The sequence below is a fragment of the Artibeus jamaicensis genome, unplaced genomic scaffold (genome assembly GCF_021234435.1).
Source record: "Artibeus jamaicensis isolate MK-2021 breed Jamaican fruit bat unplaced genomic scaffold, CSHL_Jam_final contig_1998, whole genome shotgun sequence".
Classification (NCBI taxonomy): Eukaryota; Metazoa; Chordata; class Mammalia; order Chiroptera; family Phyllostomidae; genus Artibeus; species Artibeus jamaicensis.
In genome coordinates this window covers 10,703,084-10,723,552 of record NW_026521407.1, presented here as the reverse complement: position 1 = coordinate 10,723,552, position 20,469 = coordinate 10,703,084, and the positions used below count along the sequence as shown (strand labels likewise).

General features: G+C 40.7%; 1 protein-coding gene across 1 annotated transcript in view; it reads left to right on the top strand.

Annotated features, from left to right (window-relative positions):
* Positions 1 to 20,469, top strand: part of AATF (apoptosis antagonizing transcription factor) — a 102,583-nt gene that overhangs the window by 71,309 nt on the left and 10,805 nt on the right. The window contains exons 10-11 of the mRNA XM_037163677.2: positions 509 to 589; positions 8,268 to 8,339. Coding sequence (XP_037019572.2) covers positions 509 to 589; positions 8,268 to 8,339 — 153 coding nt within the window. The remainder of the gene's footprint in view (positions 1 to 508; positions 590 to 8,267; positions 8,340 to 20,469) is intronic.

Genomic DNA, 20,469 nt, shown 5'->3' with positions numbered 1-20,469 from the left:
TAAAGTGACTGTAAAACTGGTATCCGTAGTGAATAATTATTTTAAAATTAGCAAAAATTGGAAAGCACAAGAAAAAGCAGTTGGGTATTAACAGAGGCTAAATTAGATGTAGAGAATTCAAGTGTTTCAACCACACAGCATTCGCAATATTAGTAGTAGAACTTGCTGCACAGCTAAAACATTAAAAGCAAACCCAAGCAGCTGTACTCAGTTTGATGGGTTTTTCTACAGACTGTTAGATTTAGTGCTTGTCACAGCAACTCCAAATACTAAGGAGCATTGTTAACCAAATTTGCTGTAGAATTTCCCAGCTGCCATTTGTTTTTTCACCATTGCACAAATCCTCTTCAATTGATTAAGTCGCTTTGGCCCCAGACTATCTTGAGGAACTTGATGTAGGTTGACGGTTTCTTTCTGCAGGGTTGTTAGTGGGAAAAATTCCAGTTTGTCATTATGTGTAACTATTTCCGATAGTGATGATGCATAACATACCTTGTGAATTTCCCAGGCAGTGGCTTGCAATCCAGAAGTTACGAAGCAAAATCCACAAGAAAGTAGATAGGAAAGCCAGCAAAGGAAGGAAACTTCGGTGAGTTACTTTTTAGAAAAAATTTTAACATGTTATGTTAATATCTCTCTTGCCTTGCATTTTGTCTGTTATGTCATTTTCTATCATTTCTGATGATTCTGTTTTTAAGGATCAGAAAAATAACTGAAACAATATTTGAGACTTTTGTGACTCAGTTTTCCTTACTGTAAAATGGGAATATGCTTTTAGGGTTTGTGTTTTTTTATCGTTCTACTGTTGTAAATGGGTAGGTTATGTAATATCTGCATTTCTCTGGAAGAGAAATAATAAGTAAACAAGACAAGATAGTTGAAGGTGTCTTAGCTTTAAAAAGTGATTTCTATAGTCCTGGGTGGTGTGGCTCAGTGGATTGAGCACTGACCTGCAAACCAGGTGAGGGCACATGTCTGGGTTGCTGGCCAGGTTCCCAGTAGGGGGTGCGAGTGAGGCAACCACACATTAATGTTTCTCTCCCTCTCTTTCTCCTTTCCTTTCCCTCTCTCTATAAATAAATAAATAAATAAATAAATAAATAAATAAATAAATCTTTAAAAAATTTTTTTAAGCAGTTTCTATATAACAATATAAAAACTTTATTTTGGAGTCTTATTTAGAATAGGATTATATCGGTTCACTTTTGTGGTGTTGTATGTACACAGTATGCTAAAAAGATACGAAGATTTCAGAGAATGCTAACAATGTTTAAATGAGATGAGAAAGCCCAGAAATTTCTGACTGTAGGAAAACCCTCAATGCTGTGATCACTTTAAGAAGTCTTATAAATATGCAGATAAGAAAGGTGTGAGAATAGGAGTGACATTTCTATGCTTTTAGACTTAGTTTCCTTGTAACTATATATGTTACGTAATGTCATTCACACAGCCTCCTTATCACAGAAACTACTTGTGATTCGGGAGCATGTTGAAAAACATTTTAAACTCATTGTGTTAGGCAGGTAGCTAATCTCACATCCTTATTGGAGCCTGCCTGCCGTGAAATTCCCTTTGGACAAATGCGGATCTATCTCATTTTTAAATATCTTCAGAGAAGCAGATTTCACAACTACTTCAATGAACCTTTTTGAGTATTTAACAAAAACTCATCAGCAAATGCTTCTCTTTCTTTAACTTTACGAAGTTAATTTTTTTCAGGTGTTGAAATTTTCAAATCTTCATACTTCTCCAGGTTCATCGTAGTGTAGTGGTTAAGAGCATGTGCTGAGAGCCAGACTGCCAGAGTTTGAATCCCAGCTTTGACATCGACTGGTAGTGACTTTGGGCAAGACCCTTAAACTCTCTGTATAGTGTCATCACCTGTAAAATCGGGATGATTGTAGCACAGGCTGGTAGGGTTGCTGTGAGGATTAAGAGTGTACGTGCAGCTCTTAGAACAGTGCTAGAGAGGCAGCAGGCACTACGTAAGTGTTCGTTGCCATCATCACCAGCGTTATTGTCGTACTGTTATTCCCAGACTGGGTCTGTCTCCCGCTCTGGTGTTCATTTACTAGCTTGTTCTCATCAGGCCACAAAGACGCCTGTCTCTTCCACACCCGCCACCCTGTGTGGACTTTATAATTGGCCAAGCTTATTTTTTAATTTTGAGATCAGGGTTTTTTTTTCCTCTAATACAGTGCTTTAAAAATGATCACTTATGAAGCACTGTGTGTTCTCTAGAGGGAGGAGCCCAGGATTTCAAGTTAAAAGACTCGAATTGAAATCCTGGCTCTGTCTGGCTATATAATTTTGTTTTGTTTATTCTCTGGGCCTCACTTTTCTCATTCATTAAGTGGAGATAATAATTCCTACTTTACAGATTTGGTTTGAGGATTAAAATAATGTGTAAATGTCTGATACATAGTAAGCATTTGAAAGTGTTAGTGTCTTTGGCTTTGCCTGTGTTTATCTGTTGGGGTCACTGTTGCAAATGTATGCCCTTCAGAAGAACTGAGAGAAGAAAAAATGTCTTCTCTACATATTGTACTGGTACAAATTTTAAACCTATTGGGACAAGTAGCTACAGCCGTGTGCCCCTTGAGAGCAGGAATCACACTCCTTTATCCTTTAAGATTATGGTCCCAACCTTATTATCTACTGCAGTGCCTTGCAGACGTTAATCAGCCAGAAAATGCTGTGGGTGATTAGGACAGTAAAATGAACGTGCTCATCAGGTAACGAGAGGTGGCCGCGAGTCCAAACATAACATAAATTATGAAATCTGGACGAGAGCTGCGGAGGGGACCGTGACAAGTAACTTAGGAGAACTGCAGGTCTCTTGTTTCTCAAATCAAAATAAATTTATCAGTTACTTACCACCTTAAAGTTTAAAAAACATCCAGGATTTTCTTTTAATAGTAACTGCTTTTGTTATATTTATTTACTAAACCTCATTAAACTCTTTGGTTAGATGTATGTGTCACTGCATTTATACACTTCTGTTTCAGTTTTAGTTTTAAGAGTTTATGTATTTATTTTTAGAGAGAGGGGAAGGGAAGGAAAAAGAGAAAGAAACATCAAGGTGAGAGAGAAACATCGATCGGTTGTCTCTTGTAGGTGCCCCAGCTGGGGCACAAGGACTAAACCTGCAACCCAGGCACATGCCCTGACGTGGAATCAAACCCACAACCTTTTGGTGTGCAGGATGATGCTCCATCCAGCTGAGCCACAGTGGTCAGAACCGCACTTCTGTTTCCGTAGCATTTTGATAGTAACAGATTTTAAATACCCATAAATCCAGAGGCATCTGAAATTTCGTTTTGGCAACGGGCAAGTAACAGATAGACATTTGACTTAAACAGGGCTAAACATTAAAATATAAGAAGTGCCCTGGCTTGTGTGGCTCAGTGAATTGAGTACCAGCCTACAAACCAAAGGGTCGCCAGTTCGATTCCCAGTCAGGGCACATGCCTGGGTTGCAGGCCAGTTCCCAGTGGGAGGCGTGCAATAGACAACCACACACTGATGTTTCTCTCCCTCCCTTTCTCCTTTCCTTCCCCTCTCTCTAAAAATGAATTAAATCTTTAAAAAATAGTACTATAATTTATGGTTTCGTTAATAGTATTATACTGATATTAATGTCCTGAGTATCATAAGTACACTATATTTAGGTAAATTATTAACCTTAGAAGAAGTTGGGTGAGGTTAAACATGAATATCTGTACTATGTTTGCAACTTTTCTGTAAGTATAAAATTATTGCAAAATAAAAAGTAAAAAGAAAAGTAATGAATAAGATCACATTTTGTTTTTGCAGGTTTGTCATCTGTATTCACCTGGCTCTTTGTGACCATAAAAGTGAAGGATGTGGTCAGGGCCAGAGAATGATCTCTATTAGTAGCAGCAGCGATGAGTAACATTTATAAAACTCTCACTGTTGGGCTCTGCAGAGACAGAAGTGCAGGCTGTGATGCCAAACTATCTCGGTTTGAAATCTGTCTCTTCCACTTACTGGCCTTGAGACCTCGGACAGGTTACTTGATCTCTGTCCTGCAGTTTCCTCATCTGTAAGGAATGAAGTAAAAGTCACATCTCATAGGTGGTTATATAGATTAAATGAGCTAATTCATGTTAAGTGGGTAACGGGAATAACTCACCCAGTGTTACAGAGCTAGTTAGTAGCAAACAGGGATGTGAGCTAATTGGTCTGATTCCAGAGCCCACACATCTAACCTCTAGCTGTTGAGTTGTTTCTCTTGGCAGGACCAGTTTGCCTTGGCAGGCGCCAGAATGGCATCCAGGCTACCTTAGCATTCTGGACTGGGGGATTAAACCAAGTGGCCCAGGCTAGATGAGAATATTATGAATGCTCCCTTAAATTAGACCTCAGGAAGAGCTGGCTCTCATCACTGATACTAGGTTCCATCACCGAGCAGGTTCTACTCTTTGTTTGTGATAGGGTTGGGCAGATAAGCTTTCCAGAAATGTTGTAGTAAAATGAACATGACTTTGTGGAAATATTAGTTGAAATGATAGCAGGTCAGTGGCCTCAGGCTGGTCAGACTGAGCATGGCAACTTGCTCGTTGGACACTAGAAAATAATTTATTAAAAAAGAATATTTTGATGTTTAGGAATAATTATAATTATTGATTTTTTTACACAGTGTTTTATACAGCAATATATGTAAATAGATTTCACTGTGATTTAATCAGAACTTGTAATGTATATTAATTAGACTTTCAGGTCTTTAGTAACAAGATGTCTTACTGTGTCTAGTCTTCTGCGACAAAATTACATTCATCTTTTCTTAGTATGGTTGGTAGAAGGTGTTTTAATACTAAAACGTGCATTCATCCTCAGCAGAACTGAGATTAGATGAAATGCATTGCATTACATACACATTACTAAATTGTCTTTAATCCAATTATTTCTTAGCCTGCCTTTCTTTCCTCGTGCAGTTAATAGTCATTGAGTATGTTGTGTTAGAGTGCAAGGCAGTGCCGTCCAGTAAAAACATGTATTACCCGTGTAATTTTTAATGTTCTAGTAACCACACTGAAAAACTAAAAAGAAACAGGTAAACACAATTTTAATGTTTCATTTAACCCAATGTATCAAAAATGGTATTTTAATGAGTTATTATTTTAAAAATTATTAATGACATAGTTCCATTATCTACTGTCCCAAGTCAGCAAAATCTGGTGTATATCTTCAGATTAGAGAACAGCTCAGTTCAGATAGGCCACATTTCAGGTGCCCAGTAGCCACAGCTGGCCAGTGGCTAACACAACTGTAGAGTATCGTTAGTTCATTGCCTTTGTCCAGAAAGTGAATTAAACCCGTTTTTGGACTCAGCCAAGAGCAGTATTCATTTTTTAGATGGACGTCAAAGTTTGGTGAAACCTAAAGACAGCGGAACTTCAGTTCTCAAACTTAATTCATTCCAAAAAGCTGTGCAGGAAGCGATTTGTTGAAAAACCGAATGTCCTTAGTTTGCCGCCCCAGAGACCCATGACTGGATACAGGCATCAGCATGAAAGGGTTGTCAGGTGGAGAATTGGGACCTGAAGTTCTGTGAGACATCGAGACATTTTTTCCACGAACAGTTTGATGGAGAACTGAGCTGTTCGAGAACCAAGACATTCAAGAACAAATATTTGATGGTATTAAAATTTATCTAACAGTATTTATGTTTTTTAAGAAAGATTTTATTTATTTATTTAGAGATAGGGGAAGGGAGGGAGAAAGAAAGGTAGACAAACATCAATGTGTGGTTGCCTCTCACATGGCCCCACAGGGGACCTGGCTGGCCTGTAACCCAGGCATGTGCCCTGACTGGGAATCGAACCGGTGACTCTTTGGTTCGCAGCCCAAGCTCAAGCCACTGAGCTACACCAGCCAGGTTTATGTTTTATACTTATATTAAAAGGTTGGGTAAATATTTTTACTCTCACATGTTAACATAACCTTGGGGAGGGCATTTTGACTCAGTTTTTTCATTTTAACTAGGTATGCCTTTCAATTCAGCAACTTCATGTCTCACAGTTTATCCCATGGAATATGTGAACAAACATACAGTGCTTTATGTGTAACTACCTTTACTTCACTGTTTAACGTGGTTTTTAAAGGGGTGCAGTCTATGTAAATGCCCATTAATAAGAAATGCAATAGCCCTGGCTGGTGTAGCTCAGTGGATTGAGCGCGGGCCTGTGAAGCAAAGGGTCACCAGTTTGATTCCCAGTTAGGGCACATGCCTGGGTTGCAGGCCAGGCCCCCAGTGGGGGGGCGCATGAGAGGTGACCACACACTGATGTTTCTCTCCTTCTCTTTCTCCTTCCTATCCCCTCTCTCTAAAAATAAATAAATATTGAAAAAAAGAAATGCAATAAATTATAGTATATTGACACGTGGAATATTCTACAACTATGAAAAGAATAGACGGTGACATGCGGTGCAGTGGGAGAAGCTGAGTACAGAACATTAACTACAGTCAGTCTCATTTTTATGTGAAAAATACATTGAGTCTGTACTTGTCTCATAAGTGGAAAATACGTTGGCCAACTTAACAGTTTTAACCAACAGTGATTATTTCTGCGGGATAGGACTAGAGGGCTTGTCAGTTCTCCATACATTCCTGTATTTGGATTGTTTTTATAGGGATTAATATTTTTTTATAAGTAGGAGCTAACAGACCCTTTAAAACACAAGCATGAGATTTTTATTGTTGCATTTTTTAAAAAGTGAAGAATTGGCCCTGGCTGGTGTGGTTCAGTGGCTTGAGCGCCGGACTGTGAAGCAAAAGGTCACCGGTTCAATTCCCAGTCAGGGCACGTGCCTAGGTTGCAGGCCCGGTCCCCAGTGTGGGGTGTGCAAGAGGCAACCACACATTGATGTTTCTCTCCCTCTCTTTCTCCCTCCCTTTCCCCTCTCTTAAAATAAATAAAAAAAAATTTTTTTTAAAGTGAAGAATTGGAAGCAATATAAATGTTCAAAATAAGAAAATATATTATGCTACGTTCACTCCTGGAACCATATACAGCTGTTTAGACACTGGTTACGGGACGGTGCTCACCGCGCTGGGCACAACAGGGTCACTGTGCAGAACAGACAGGACCGACCACAAGGCTGGCGAGTGTTTGTAGGGGGAGGGGTCGTGCATGTTTTGTGTGTGCTTTGTTGGTCTGTTTCCAGATTTTCTATAATGAATTTATACTTCTCTGTTTCTTTATAATGAAGAAAATCTCATCACTATTATTCTTATAAAATTCATTTGTTAAGAAAAAGATTTGGGAGGCTTAGCTGTGTGTGATACAGTAGAGAATCAAATCTTGGTATGTGTAAAAATGTTTTTAAAACTGTCAAAACATAGTGTATATGAAAATATTTATCACATATTGTTTTTTGTGTGTGTAGCATTTTGCCCATCCAGTATTTTTCAGTTGGAATTTTATAATATGCATACTGCCCTACAGCCTCTTCTATTATAATGAACAGAAAAGGAGACTCCCTTTGAATTCTCTTTGGCATAATTTGGTCTAAATAAGGTCATATATTTGTTCAGCCCCTTTCACCAGAGAACGTCAAAACATTTTTTTACAAAATATTATTTTCCTATTGGCAAGAAATGGAGGTGATGTAACTTAAATTTCTATAATATGTTAACTAAAGTTCCAGGGGTCGAACTTATGTACCTGCTCGGTTGTGCTCCTTCGTTTAAAGATGGGAGAATGAAAGACCCAGGGGAACTAGTGAGTAGGAATGACGTGGAACTCTGGAAGCCTTTTCTGACTCGGGGAGCCAGTGCCAGTGAGTGATGGTGGTGGTGGTGAACCACTGCCTGTGGACTACCAGCAGGTGGCTTTAATGATGCTGAAAAATGGTTATGGTTATATGTAGAGGAAGAAATTGGGGTGGTCCTCATTATCTTTGTCTGGAGTAATGTTTAAGGGTTCATCTTCTGCTCAAGGGCACAGAGTATCTACTTTTTGGGGGGCTGTGATATAAGTGGATCTGTGTTGAACTACTGCCATTTATTGTGCAGTGTGCAGTTGTATACCGTACATTGTACCAGGCTCTTCTCCTGTAGCATTAAGGGGAAAGGGTTCTACAGGGTTAAGTGCTATGCCCATGACCGTTGCCTATTCAATATTCAACTCTGGAGCCAAATGTTCCTGTGATATGTTCTCAAGTTTGTGAGCTCATAGACTGCGTTTCCTTTTCTAGTTTAATGGTTACTAATGTGGCTGCCTGTTTCCTGCTTTATTCAGGTTTCATGTCCTTAGCAAGCTGCTGAGCTTCATGGCACCTATTGACCACACCACAATGAATGATGACGCCAGGTGAGTAATAGATTAATTATGTGTCTCAAATAGCTTCATGACAGCCTGATATTGACCTGTTCTGCAGCCTGTCGCCCTCTCCATTTCTTCTTATCAGTTAACCATTTGTCATTGGCATCATAGCAAGGGTCCTTGTCACATCCCTTCACTCCCATAATTGCTGTAAAACCAAAACAAAATTTCCATACATCTCAATGCTGCCTCTGGTGGCTTTTTGTTTGCTTTTGCTGTTTTGTTTTGTTTTTAACTTAAGCCATCCTCATAGAGTACCTGAGATCTTCTTGTCTGAGACCTACAGGTCAGGATGGCACTCGCACTTGATTTATGTGTGGGGGGTTGGTGCATATTCTGTCCTTTTAGAACGGCTGTAGAGATCGAGGTGGAGGTGGGCGTGAGGTTGTGTTTGTTCAGGCTGCTGCTGAGGATTGGTTTTTTTTTTTAAAGTATTTTTATGAAAGTACATGCTGATTTTATAAAGCTGAGACAAAATAAAAACATACTCATAATTCAGAGATATCCATTTTTAAAAATAATTCTTTTTACATTTATTAGTTGGCAAGTGATAATGTAATATTTTTTAAGATTACTTACTTATTTACTATTCATTTATATCAGTATGGACTTGTGCTTTCCTATATTATTCAATGAATTGTACTCTGTTACTGTCATTTTTTATTTGATTTTAAATTGTCCCATATTAATGGAAGTCCCTTCAAGCTGTCCGGTGTCCTTTTGAGATGTTCCAAGTCATTCTTTGAGTACTTCCTTACTTTCTGGCATGACAAAAGTGTTTCAGACTCAGTTTACACTCTTCATGTTCCAGGTCTGGAATCAGTCTTTCTCCAAGTAGCCCTGATTCTTCTTAGTTGACTGTGGCATTTAGAAACCAAAATCTGGGTGTTAAGGGTGCTCATTGTTACTAGGAATCATTTTTTCTTGGTTTTCTCAACATACAGAACTAGGAAGTGTGTGATGCATACGTAAGAAATAACCACTTTTCACATCTCAGAATATTTTCTTTTAGTCATTGAGTTCTGTTTTTATATGTTCTTGTTTTTTAATATATAATTAAAATTATATTTCACTGCTACAAATTTTCTTAAGTATTTTATATGCTCTGAGCATTATGCCATTAAATTTATTCAAAAATTTGTAATGACTATGTAAGTTTTTAATATTACTTTCTTAGCCTTTCACTAATAATTGGACACTTAAACTTCTTTTAATTATCGTTGTTATAAATAATGCTGTGGTGACATTTTTAAACATAAATCTTTCCAAGTGAACTGATTGGTTATAATGTGGCACTTGGGAGTTTTGCCAACTTTATATCTCAAACTATATTTAACCTTTTTATTTGCATGTATTTAGTTTGCTATTAAATTTTATCACATCCCCCCCTTGCCTGAAAAGTAGTAGGTCCGAAAGTTTAGGTGAGCACAGCGAGCATTAATTTTGCTTGCTAGTTCAATGCTCTGAGTGTAAAACAGCTCATGGACAGTTCTGAATGTGCTTATCCTCAGAACTTTGTGACATCCTATTTTCTCTTGCGCTTTGCAAGCAAATGCTTATATATGGCTGTTCCCCCCCACCATTCATTTCTATATTAGTGCATTTTTTAAAACAGTAAAATGAGTACATCCTTAGATGATGTGAAAAAAATTATATCAACCAGAAAGAATAACTAGATGCTTAAACCTAAACCCAGCCCATTCAGTTAATGTTATCTCAGGCATGAAGTGAAACCTGGTTTAAATATTGGTGGCATCTTTTGAATACAATACTACTAGATCATTTAGAAATCAACTTTCTGTCATTCTTAGTTGGGATTTTTAAAAAGTTACCTAAAAATACCCCGGGGACATTTAGTTTTCCAGAATCTTATTTATTTGCTTATAAAGTTTGAGGCTCTGCTATATGCTGGACATAAAGATTATTTGAAAATGACTGTGTTGTTAGGGTTATGTTGGGCGTGGTCTGCATGAGACACAAAGCCCGACTGCAGAGGCAGAAGCAAATGGGAGGTGACGTTTTTGACAGAATAATTCTAGGGGTGGTGGGTGATTATAGGCAGTGGGTTTGTCTCTCAGTGATGCATCTCTTGGTCTTTTCCTGTGGTCCCAGGGTGGTTGCCACAGCTGCTGCCATCCCAACATGCATTCGAGGCAGGAAGAAGAGGGAAGGAGTGGCTGGTGTCAGCTACGTCTGCTTTGTAAAAGCAAAGAAGTTCTCAGAATCCCCTCCATCAAAATTCTTACATTGTATTGGTCAGAACTATGTTCTGTGGCCACTTCAGGTAGAACAGGCAAGGGAGGAAGGACTGGGAATGTGTTTGTTGGGTAACGGTCCTGTGTGGCATTCAGCGTGAGAAAAGGCTGTCTGTTGTGGCTTGGTAGCCAATTATCAACATTGTTCTCTAGCTGGTTTAGCCATTTAACAAGGAAGTTAGTAAAAGTCTTGTACTTGGAGAATTAAATGGTTGTTTTTACCACAGTGCACTCAATTCCCTTTGTGTGTCCTTAGATACAGAGGCCTATGTCCACATTATTGCTCATGCTTCTTAGTCCACTTAGTCTGGATTGACTACAGGCAGAGGAAGTAGGTGTTAGTTTTTTCTGCTTCTGGAATGCATGTCCTGGGCCAGTAGGTATTGTTACTTCATCTTAAGTAAGAAGGAGGCAGTTGTAGCTTGGCCTGTTTTGTTTTTCTTTAGGTAATTTCATAACTGGAAATAATCTAGTACTATAGTATTTTTTGTCCCACTTTATAAAACACAGATATCATTAAGGAATGGAAAATTTTCAAAATCGTTAGAATATTAATACCAGTATATACTACTTTTCCTCAAGCGACTAGCTCTGGTTTGCTGAACTTACAGATGTGCCATTTTTGGTGTGTATGTATGAATGGAGAATTTTGTTATGATTTCAAGGTAGAAAAGGAATTTACAAGTATGGTACCAAGGCCAGAAACCATAATGGAAAATATTAATAGACCCAAAAAGTCACATTGGAAAAGACAGCAAGAAAGTTGTGAGTAAATGACAAACTGGAGAGAAGTTGAAGACATGGCATATATTTGTCGAAAATTTTATTTATTTATTTTTAGAGAGGGGAAGGGAGGGAGAAGGAGGGAAACATTAATGTGTGGTTGCCTCTCTCATGCCCCCTGTTGGGGGCCTGGCCTGCAACCCAGGCATGTGCCCTGCCTGGGAATCAACCTGTGACCCTTGGTTCGCAGGCTGGCGCTCAGTCCACTGAGCCACACCAGCCAGGGCTGACATATTTCTTTCTATGTGATGTCACTATTATAAATAAAGAGTTCTTACAAATCTTTAAGAATATCCCAATAAAAATAATGGGCAACATATGTCATCTAGCAGACTCAGAAACTATGAAAGAAAAATCTCACATGGCTGAAAACAAAGACTGTTTTTGAACATTGAAATAATGTTCAAGAATTGAACATTAAAAATAATTGACTTGAAAATAAAAATAATGAGATTACATTTTTTTCTTATTGGAAGACACTAAAAGATAGTAATCTTCAGTTTGGATAGTGGGAAAAAACATGTACTTTCATATACTGTTACTTGGAAAATACCATTGGCAAAATCATTTTGGAGGCTTATTGGGCACAGCGTTTCAAATTTTTAAATGTATATATCTATTGACCCAGAATAATCTACTTTTAGAAGTGAACCTAAGGAAGTAGCAGGTTGGCAAATATATTTGTATCTAGGGTCTTTATTGCAGCATTGTTTATAATGGGGAAAATAAGAACCAATCATGACCACCAACGGGGAACTAGTTAATCATAGAAAACCATTCAGTGAGATTATAAGCAGCTGTTAAAGGATGAAGTAGATCATATGTATTAATATAATGTTAAGTGGAAAAAGTAGGCTACCAAATACTATTTCTATTATTCACATTATTTGAGTAAATAATTATGTGATAGGGGAAAAAAAGTAGAGCCGTTAAAAAAATACACTGTTTTGAAATGATCCCCAGGTTATTTCATTAACTGGGAAAAAGAAGCTGTGCTTGTAATGTGATCCACTTTGCTTTTACAATAAAAATTACACGGGGGTGTAGGTGGTACGCACATCTATTCTGTGTTATAGAAAACGTCTGGAAAGACCGTACGTCACATTATTTAAAATGTGTACCTACGGAGAAGAGAATGGGGTGAGGAAGGGGGTGAAAGGGGACTTTTAATGTTTTTTTTTTTTTTTTTAAGGTTATATTTATTTACTTTCTAGACAGAAAGGGAAGGAGCTAGAGAGGGAGAGAAACATCACAGTGTGGTTGCCTCTCGCACACCCCCAACTGGGGACCTGGCTTGCAACCCAGGCATGTGCCCTGACTGGGAATCAGACCAGTGACCCTTTGGTTCACAGGCCAGCACTCAACTCACTGAGCCACACCAGCCAGGGCAACGTTTTGTTTTTTTATACTTTTATTTTGCTTTGACCTTTTGCCACGAGAATACAACTTATATTAGTTGTTATTAAATAATAAGCTCTGAAATAGTGCACCAAACTCCTCCCATATTGATTGCTGGCTGGGATGGAGTCCAAGGCATATTTTACTTTTTATTCTATGTATTTCTGTAGTGTTAAATTTTTTTATACTAAATGATAAGAAATGGATTGCTTTTTATCAGCAGGAAGAAAGGGGCATTTTCGGTTGGAAAGGTATATATATATATATATATACATATATATATATATATATATATATACACACACACACACATACATACATACATACTATGGAGAGGCGTTAGGAAGGTCCTCGGTATTTCTCTGTTGAAATATATAAATTTAAAGGCCTTCTCTCCCTTATGGTTTCTGCTCTGTGGACCATCTGACTAGCTTCTCTTCCCACCCCACCCTTCACTTTTTAAAAGGGGAAAATCCATATGATCTGAGGAGAAACCGGAGTATAAATGATGGTAAAATACACATAACAAAATTTCCAGCTCTTGGTTTCTTGTTGTCAGAGGCAGCTGCGGTTATGTTTCCTGCCGTACCAGGTCTGGTGAGCGAGGCCCTTCTCTTTTCTGTGGTTGTTCCTTAGTTCCAGTTCATTGTTTCCCACTTGTGCGTAAATTGGATTAATATCAAGTGTTTGGTTGGTTGGTTGTTTTTTTGTGGGGGGGGGGACCCAAGTGCTGTTACTTGCCCTTGAATCCTCCATATCCCTTGTCCAGTTTGAGCTAAAAAAATTTACAGTTGGTCAGTTTGAATTGAAACTGGAGCATGGCTCTTACTAAGAGAAAAGAAGAGACCCGTACTCTCACACAGGGTTAACATACCGCTAGTGCAGAGAGAAGTACTGTCTTTAAAAGGATCTTGAAAAGGATAGTGGCACCTCAGTCCTTCTTCCATGGTGTGGTCATGGGGTCTGTGTACTGATCTAGGTAGTCACTTTCTGCTGATAGATGTGCTTTTCTCATGCTAGGAGTTTTTCTCTTCAAGCCATCTGTTATTATTAATAGTAGTAGTAGTAGTATTTTAAAACTTTAAAAAATGTGAAGTAGCTCATTTTGCACCCCCGTATTACCATATTTGTCTTTGGGGGCTCTAGATAAATGCTGGATTCTGCTTTAAATGCCTTTCTGTGCCTTTGCGTCTCCTCTGTTAAAGTTTCATATAATCCCCGGCCCTTTACAGGTGCTGATCCAGCAGAGCTTTACTCCATTGCAAGGTGGGCAGTTGGTTTGTGTTGCTGGCCTGATGCAGGTTCCCATTACTGAGAGAAAAAAGAAATCCCACTTTGCCCATGTACTACGTGTTTGCGTGCAGGGAGGGTATTACCGTGAGCCTAAATATGATCACTGGCTTTGCTAAACCCTTGGGGACCCCTGGCCTGGGACAGCTCAGCTCCCAGAGCAGCTACTGTTTGTCCGTCAGAGTCACCTTAGCTGAGAGGCCAACATCCCACGTGGTGTTGTAGAAACAGTTGCGGTGGGCTCAGGGGAGAAAGGCCTGCTGCCTCCCTGGCAGGGGGTCCCTCTGAGCACCGTATCCTCACCAAGGACAGGTCAGGGCGCACACACTTGCAGGGTGTGCAGGGCTGGTGCCCCTGCGCTGACCAGAGAAGGGCCCGGAGCTCACCAGGGACCTTTCAGAAGCAGCTTCCTTTACAGGCTGTGGACCCCCTCGAGTGCCGTGGCTCGAGAGGAAGTATTCAGATTCACACGATCTCTCGTTAGTAGTTCTAACACAGTGAAGAACTTGGAGGCTGTGGGAAAAATCATCTGTTTTTGGTCTGTTGTTGCAAGTCCCTCCGAGGCAGACGTGTAAAGAAGTTAATTCTTTCTCATCTGTTGCACTGATGGAGGTCAGATAGTAAAATGCTGGCGTGGCAAGTAGGAGCAGCAGATTCTGAGGAAGACCTCCGAGGCAGGTCGTGATGTTGCCCTCACGAGGGGCCTCTGCCTCAGAGTCGGGAATGGGAACCCTGCGAGCTGCTTGCTTTGCTGGCATGTGGGGTTTGCCGTCTGCACGGACCAGGTCTGAGTGGCAACAGCCAACCTGACGTGCCCCGAGGAAGGTGTCTGCCTCCGTGACTGCTCCTTCAGAGAGGGCCCGGTTCGGTGCTGTCCCTGAAAGGTGTGGGTATTATGTTTTCCTAAGAGGCTTTTCTCCCCTCGTTTACAGAGATGACGGCAGTGTTAGCATTTTATAGGTACTCCATTCCTCAAAGAAATTCTCAAAAGGAACAGCGAGAATTTCCATTTTGATCCCCCATGTTCTCCCCGCAAATAAAAAACCCTTCTCCCATTCCTTTTATAAAGCTACTGGCATTTAAAAGAAAAAAAGAACCTGGAGAGGATCCTTTAATGATAACTAAGCACTGAATACCTTATTGTTTCACATCTGGAGTTTCAGAAGAGAAATATGCAAATGCAGCCCAGCCTTGTAAGGTGCTTTGTCGACATCGCTGTCCCACTGTTCTCGGGTGCCTTGGTGTGATAGTGTGATAGAATTTCTACAGGCTGGCCATTTTTGTGTAAGGGTCTGTACCCTAAATGTGGGGACATTCTCCCACTCTCCTGATGGTGCCTTTTCCCCTGCTGGGGCACCCAGAGGTTTCTTAGACCATTTTTGATTCCCCCTTGCCAACTGTGACCCTTTATGTAATAGAAATACGCACGGGATCGTGCTGAAATATTCTGGGTGAGTTTGTGCAGCATTTGAGAGTACATCAGCTAATAGCCCCAGATGCCTCCCACAGAGCACTTTCCATTGGGTGAAAACTTGCAAGCAAGAATGGTTAAGATATAGATGTTTTCTCTGAAGCTCTTATCTCCTAAAAAGACACAGGTTATTCTGACAGGTGAAACAAGTCCGGGCAAATATGCAACACTGATCTAATCGGCGTGAACAAGAGCAGTATTTTCACTGGTGCTGCCTTTTACCAGCGTCATTAAAGGCCCCCGTTACTCTGTTATTAGCAGTTCCCTCTCTTCCTTATCAGATTACAGCGTGAACATAACTCACGACAGTGAGCTGATCTCTTGTTAGAGAGGATTACGGCTCTGCATCAGCTCAGATTGACACAGTTTATAACTCGCTTGTTGACGCTCAGGCAGGTGGCATCACATACATATTGGATGCCCCCGCGTGCCCCCCCCCCCCGCCCACCACCAGCAGTGCTGAGGGGAAGGGCCCCCCATACATCATCATTAAAGATGGCGTTCAGCACAGAGAGCTGCCTCCTGTTCAGCCTGGGGCCTGCCTCCTCGGTAATGTCAGAAAGGACGAAGAAAACGGTCAAGTTCGGACCCGAGCCTTGGGCCCGAGTTTCCAAAACTGGGCTGAACAGAAAATACCGCTCTCGTTTCCTCTATTTTTCCTGATTCATTGCTGTTCAATCTTATACAACTCTAGAGAATTTGCATTCTCAAATTGAAGTCTTGGTTCCAAGCAGGATGCAGTGATAAAAGCACATCTTTTGGAAGGAGATTGTAAATGCTGAACAGATAAGTCTTTCCTCAAAATGGGGCTTCTTGACTGTCGTTCTCATTTCTGCAGTCAAATGCCCCTCATTTCCTCCGAGGATTACGAATCCTATTTATCCCCCCAAAGGGATATATCACATTCTTTAAAGTGAGTGTAAATGTTTCTCCTAAAGACTTACTGTTCTTAAGTTTTTGTATTTTATTATTATTGACTTTTAAATTATAATATCTTGTAGATATTATATGAATCACAGCTGAGTATCTTGCTAGTGGGTAGGCAATAGCCAAACCCTTTCCCGTTAATTTAGATAAGACATTCATCCATCTTAATGCATTTCCCACTGATCACTGAGCCAACATCGGATCTGGAGATACATACACCGTCTCTGTTTTCAAGTGCATCCATCTCTGCTCCGATCTATCCGCCCTAAGCCTGCTGCCCTGTTTCTGATTGGCAGTGAAATGACATAGAATGATATCACATTCCACTTATTGAGCATTTACTACTTGCCAGCTGCTATACAGAGTCCTTCATATACAATTTCATTGAGTCCTTATAAAAACCACTAAAGTGTTTTATTTTGTCTGCATTTTTCAAAGATTTTATTTATTTTATTTTTAGAAGGGAAGGGAGGGAGAAAGACAAGGAGAGAAACATCAAATGGTTGCCTCTCACGTGCCCCCCTCCCCCACCAGCCCAGATATGTGCCCTGACTGGGAATCAAACCAGCAACCTTTTGGTTCCTAAGCAGGCACTTAATCCACTGAGCCACACTAGTCAGGGCTGCATTGTATAAGAATACTCATAAGTAAGTAAGTAACGTACCCAAGTTAAACAGCCAGTTGGTAGTGGAGCTTGTGTAGTACGTGCACCTAGGAGTGTGGCCTGTAACCCTGCCACCGTCTCCAGAAGACCAACGAGCTTCTAGAAATAGGTGGAGGCGACACGCCAGGGGGTGGGTGCCGCTGCTCCCCACCCCCCCGTCCACGTGCACAGAGCCTGTCTCTCAACTAAACACTTGTTTGGGAAAAAGACACGGAACAACCTGTTTGGACTAGAATGATCTTTCCTGTTCTAACAGAGATGCTTTTTATAAAACTGGGAGACTTTGCCTCGGACGTCGTTCAGCTGTTAGTGTCAGTCACCGAATTTCAGACCTGCCTGCTCCTGTGGGCACGGTTCTGACTAGAAAGACCCCAAAGTGTATAATCAGCTTTGACATCTGATTCTGTCCGTTTGCTCTTTTTTTAAAACAGATTTTATTTATTTATTTTTAGAGAGGGGAAGGGAGGAAGAAAGAGAGGGAGAAAAACACCAATGTGTGGTTGCTTCTCGCGTGCCCCCTATGGAGGCCAGGCCCACAATCCAGGCATGTGTACTGACTGGGAATCGAACCAGTGACCCTTTGGTTCACAGGCCAGCGCTCAGGCCACTGAGCCGCACCAGCCAGGGTCGGTTTGCTCTTATAGTTCTATCTCTGCCATACATAGATACTTGTTACCTACTCTCCTTAGAAAAAATAGATTTTTCTCCTACAATAAACATAATGTGTGCTTATGGAAAAAAAATTGGAAAATACAGAAAGAACAAAGAAAAATTCCTCTTTTTTCTTCTATTGGGAGTTGAGCATTATTAATATTTTCATGTTTTTCTTGCAGAATTTTTTGAGTATATATTTATATAAAGATATATACATATGTGTTTTAATCCCTTATTTCAGTTAACTGAATAAGATGTTCAGTTAAATGTATAAGATTTTAACGACATTAAGTATTTTTAGACATTTTAATAACTATGTAATATTCAATGATGGAATATTTATTATTGGACATTTAAGTTGTTTCTGATTATTTTTCTTTTTCTTTAGTCAGTGCTGCACTGAACATATTTGTATAGAAATCCATGTTCCAAGTTTTGCTTGTGTCTTCAGAATAGGTTCTCAGAAGGGTAGACCCCAGGTCAAAGACCTAACATTCTAATGCTTCTTGGTCACGGGTGCTGTTTCCCACGCCCCCCCCCCCACCCCTCCCTGAGCCGAGGTCTCGTTGCTGTGCCTTTGCTGATGTGGAGAGTCGGCTTATAAGCTTCTAACAAGTGATACCTTACTGAGCACCCAGCCTGTGCCAGGTACTGGGCTGGGTGTCTGATGTTTACTATCTCCTTTAACAGTAAACTTGGGGAGTCTGTATGTTTAATAATCATTTGTATTTCTGTTTTTATCCTTTACCCATTTTTCTCTTTGAGTTTTCATTTTTCTTTGCAGTTTGTATGAATTCTGTATATTATGGTTGTATACCATATTTCACATTTTTGTAGATTTCCCCTATTTTGCTTGCCTGTTGATGATTTTTAGCGGTCATATGTAACTTTTCCTTTTTATGTACTCGAACACGTGAAACCTTCCCTTTGGGTATTTCTCCCTGCTTTTGTGCTTGGACAGCCCTCCTGCACCCCAGGGCCAGTTGTTCACCTGTGTTTTTTCTCAGTTTGTCTGATTTCCTTTCTTACTTTTCGTCTGCTTGGAACTTTATTTTAATGTAGGTGTTGCTCAGTGGCCTCCACTGTGTGTTTCCACGGTCTCTTTGTGAGTCCAGATTAGTTTTACTTCCCACGTAGACCGTTGCACTGACAGCTTCTTTCGTCACCAGCAGCCTGACCTGATCGGCTCTGTGTGTCCTTGCCACGTTGCGCCTTCCTGAAATATCACTTAAAGCAAGTTGCTCTTCGCTGTCCGTAGAATAAAAGCCATACTCTTGAACCTGCCACTCAGGCCCGCAGTGCGGAGTGCCCTTGCACCTTTCTCTCTCCATCACCGGTTTCAGGGAGCACCCCCTGCGTGTGATCTCCAGGGCACACTCCAGACTCCGCCCACTTGTGTCTCTTCTGCTCACTTGACCTGGAGCACCCGCCGACCCCGGCCCACCTCAGTCTCTCCTGCTGCCACGTCAGAGTCCTTGGCCCACCTCAGCCTTTCCTCCCCACGTCCCACCGAGTGAGGGGCTTTTTCCTCCTCGAACCTCTGGTTTATTTGTTTCTCTCTAGTAGCATTTTCTACAGTTCACAAAAGCATCTATTAGTTTTTTTTCTTACTAAGAATGCTTCACTTATAAGTCAAAGTAGCATGCATGTTTCCTGCAATCTTGTATTTGGTATCCTCATGGTTTTATGCTCACATGTTCAGGTTGATACACAGGCGTACCCCAAAGGCCCTGCGGAGTGGCTCCAGAGCACCCCAGTAAAGCAGGGGCCGTAGTCACTGTGCTCATGGATAGTCTGGCCTTTCGGCGTGAAAGCGCAACATCTGTGAAGTGTGTAATAAAAGGAGGTAGCCTGTATTATCATTCAGTCATCCTGCCTTATTCTACAGCAGTTTGTAGCACAGGTATTACTTGTAAAACACTTTATTTAAGGTCTGTTTGCAGTTGTTGACAGCCTTCCCTTAAAGGCTCGAGAGCCGGTCCAGGCGGCCTGGGAGCTCAGTGCGCCCTGGCCCTCGAGTGCTGTGTGGCCCTGACGAGGTCTCTGTGGGCCTTAGTTTTCCTCCCTATAAAGGGGAAATAGAGCTTCTTGCTCATTAGATTCTTGAGAATGAAGTGCTCTTTTTAATTTTTGTTTGTTTCTGAGAAGGACAGTTTTAAATTAATCTGTACGGATAATAATTTAAATGAATAAAATACATGTTTTTGCGTGTGTTTGTATGTATTACATCATCCCCCTTCTCATGCAACACAGACATACCTGTTTTTGCACAAACCTGAACAAGTTGGCTGTAGGTCTTTTGTCTGAAACGTCTGTAAAGGTGGTCAGCCTTTAAGTCTAATCACAGTTTGCTGGTAGGATTATTTTTGCAAACAGTCCTGTAAGATGGAGGGACAGTGGTTTCTTGCGTCTTTTACTGAAAACCCTCCAAGTCATCTGGCTCCTGTAATACACTCTCCTCTGCTCCTGCAGTGCTTTGTACATGTCCACATCTTGTGCCGCATTCGCCACCAGGCTGTGTCCTAATTATTTGTCGCCGATGTCCCCACACTAGGGCGTCACGCTCCTTGAGAACCGGTTCCACGTTTTTTTCACTCATGACCATCTTGGGAAGGCCCCAGAAATGGAGTCCAGATTTGGGATTTCAGGTTTCCAGCCCTTTACCTAGAGAGTTTG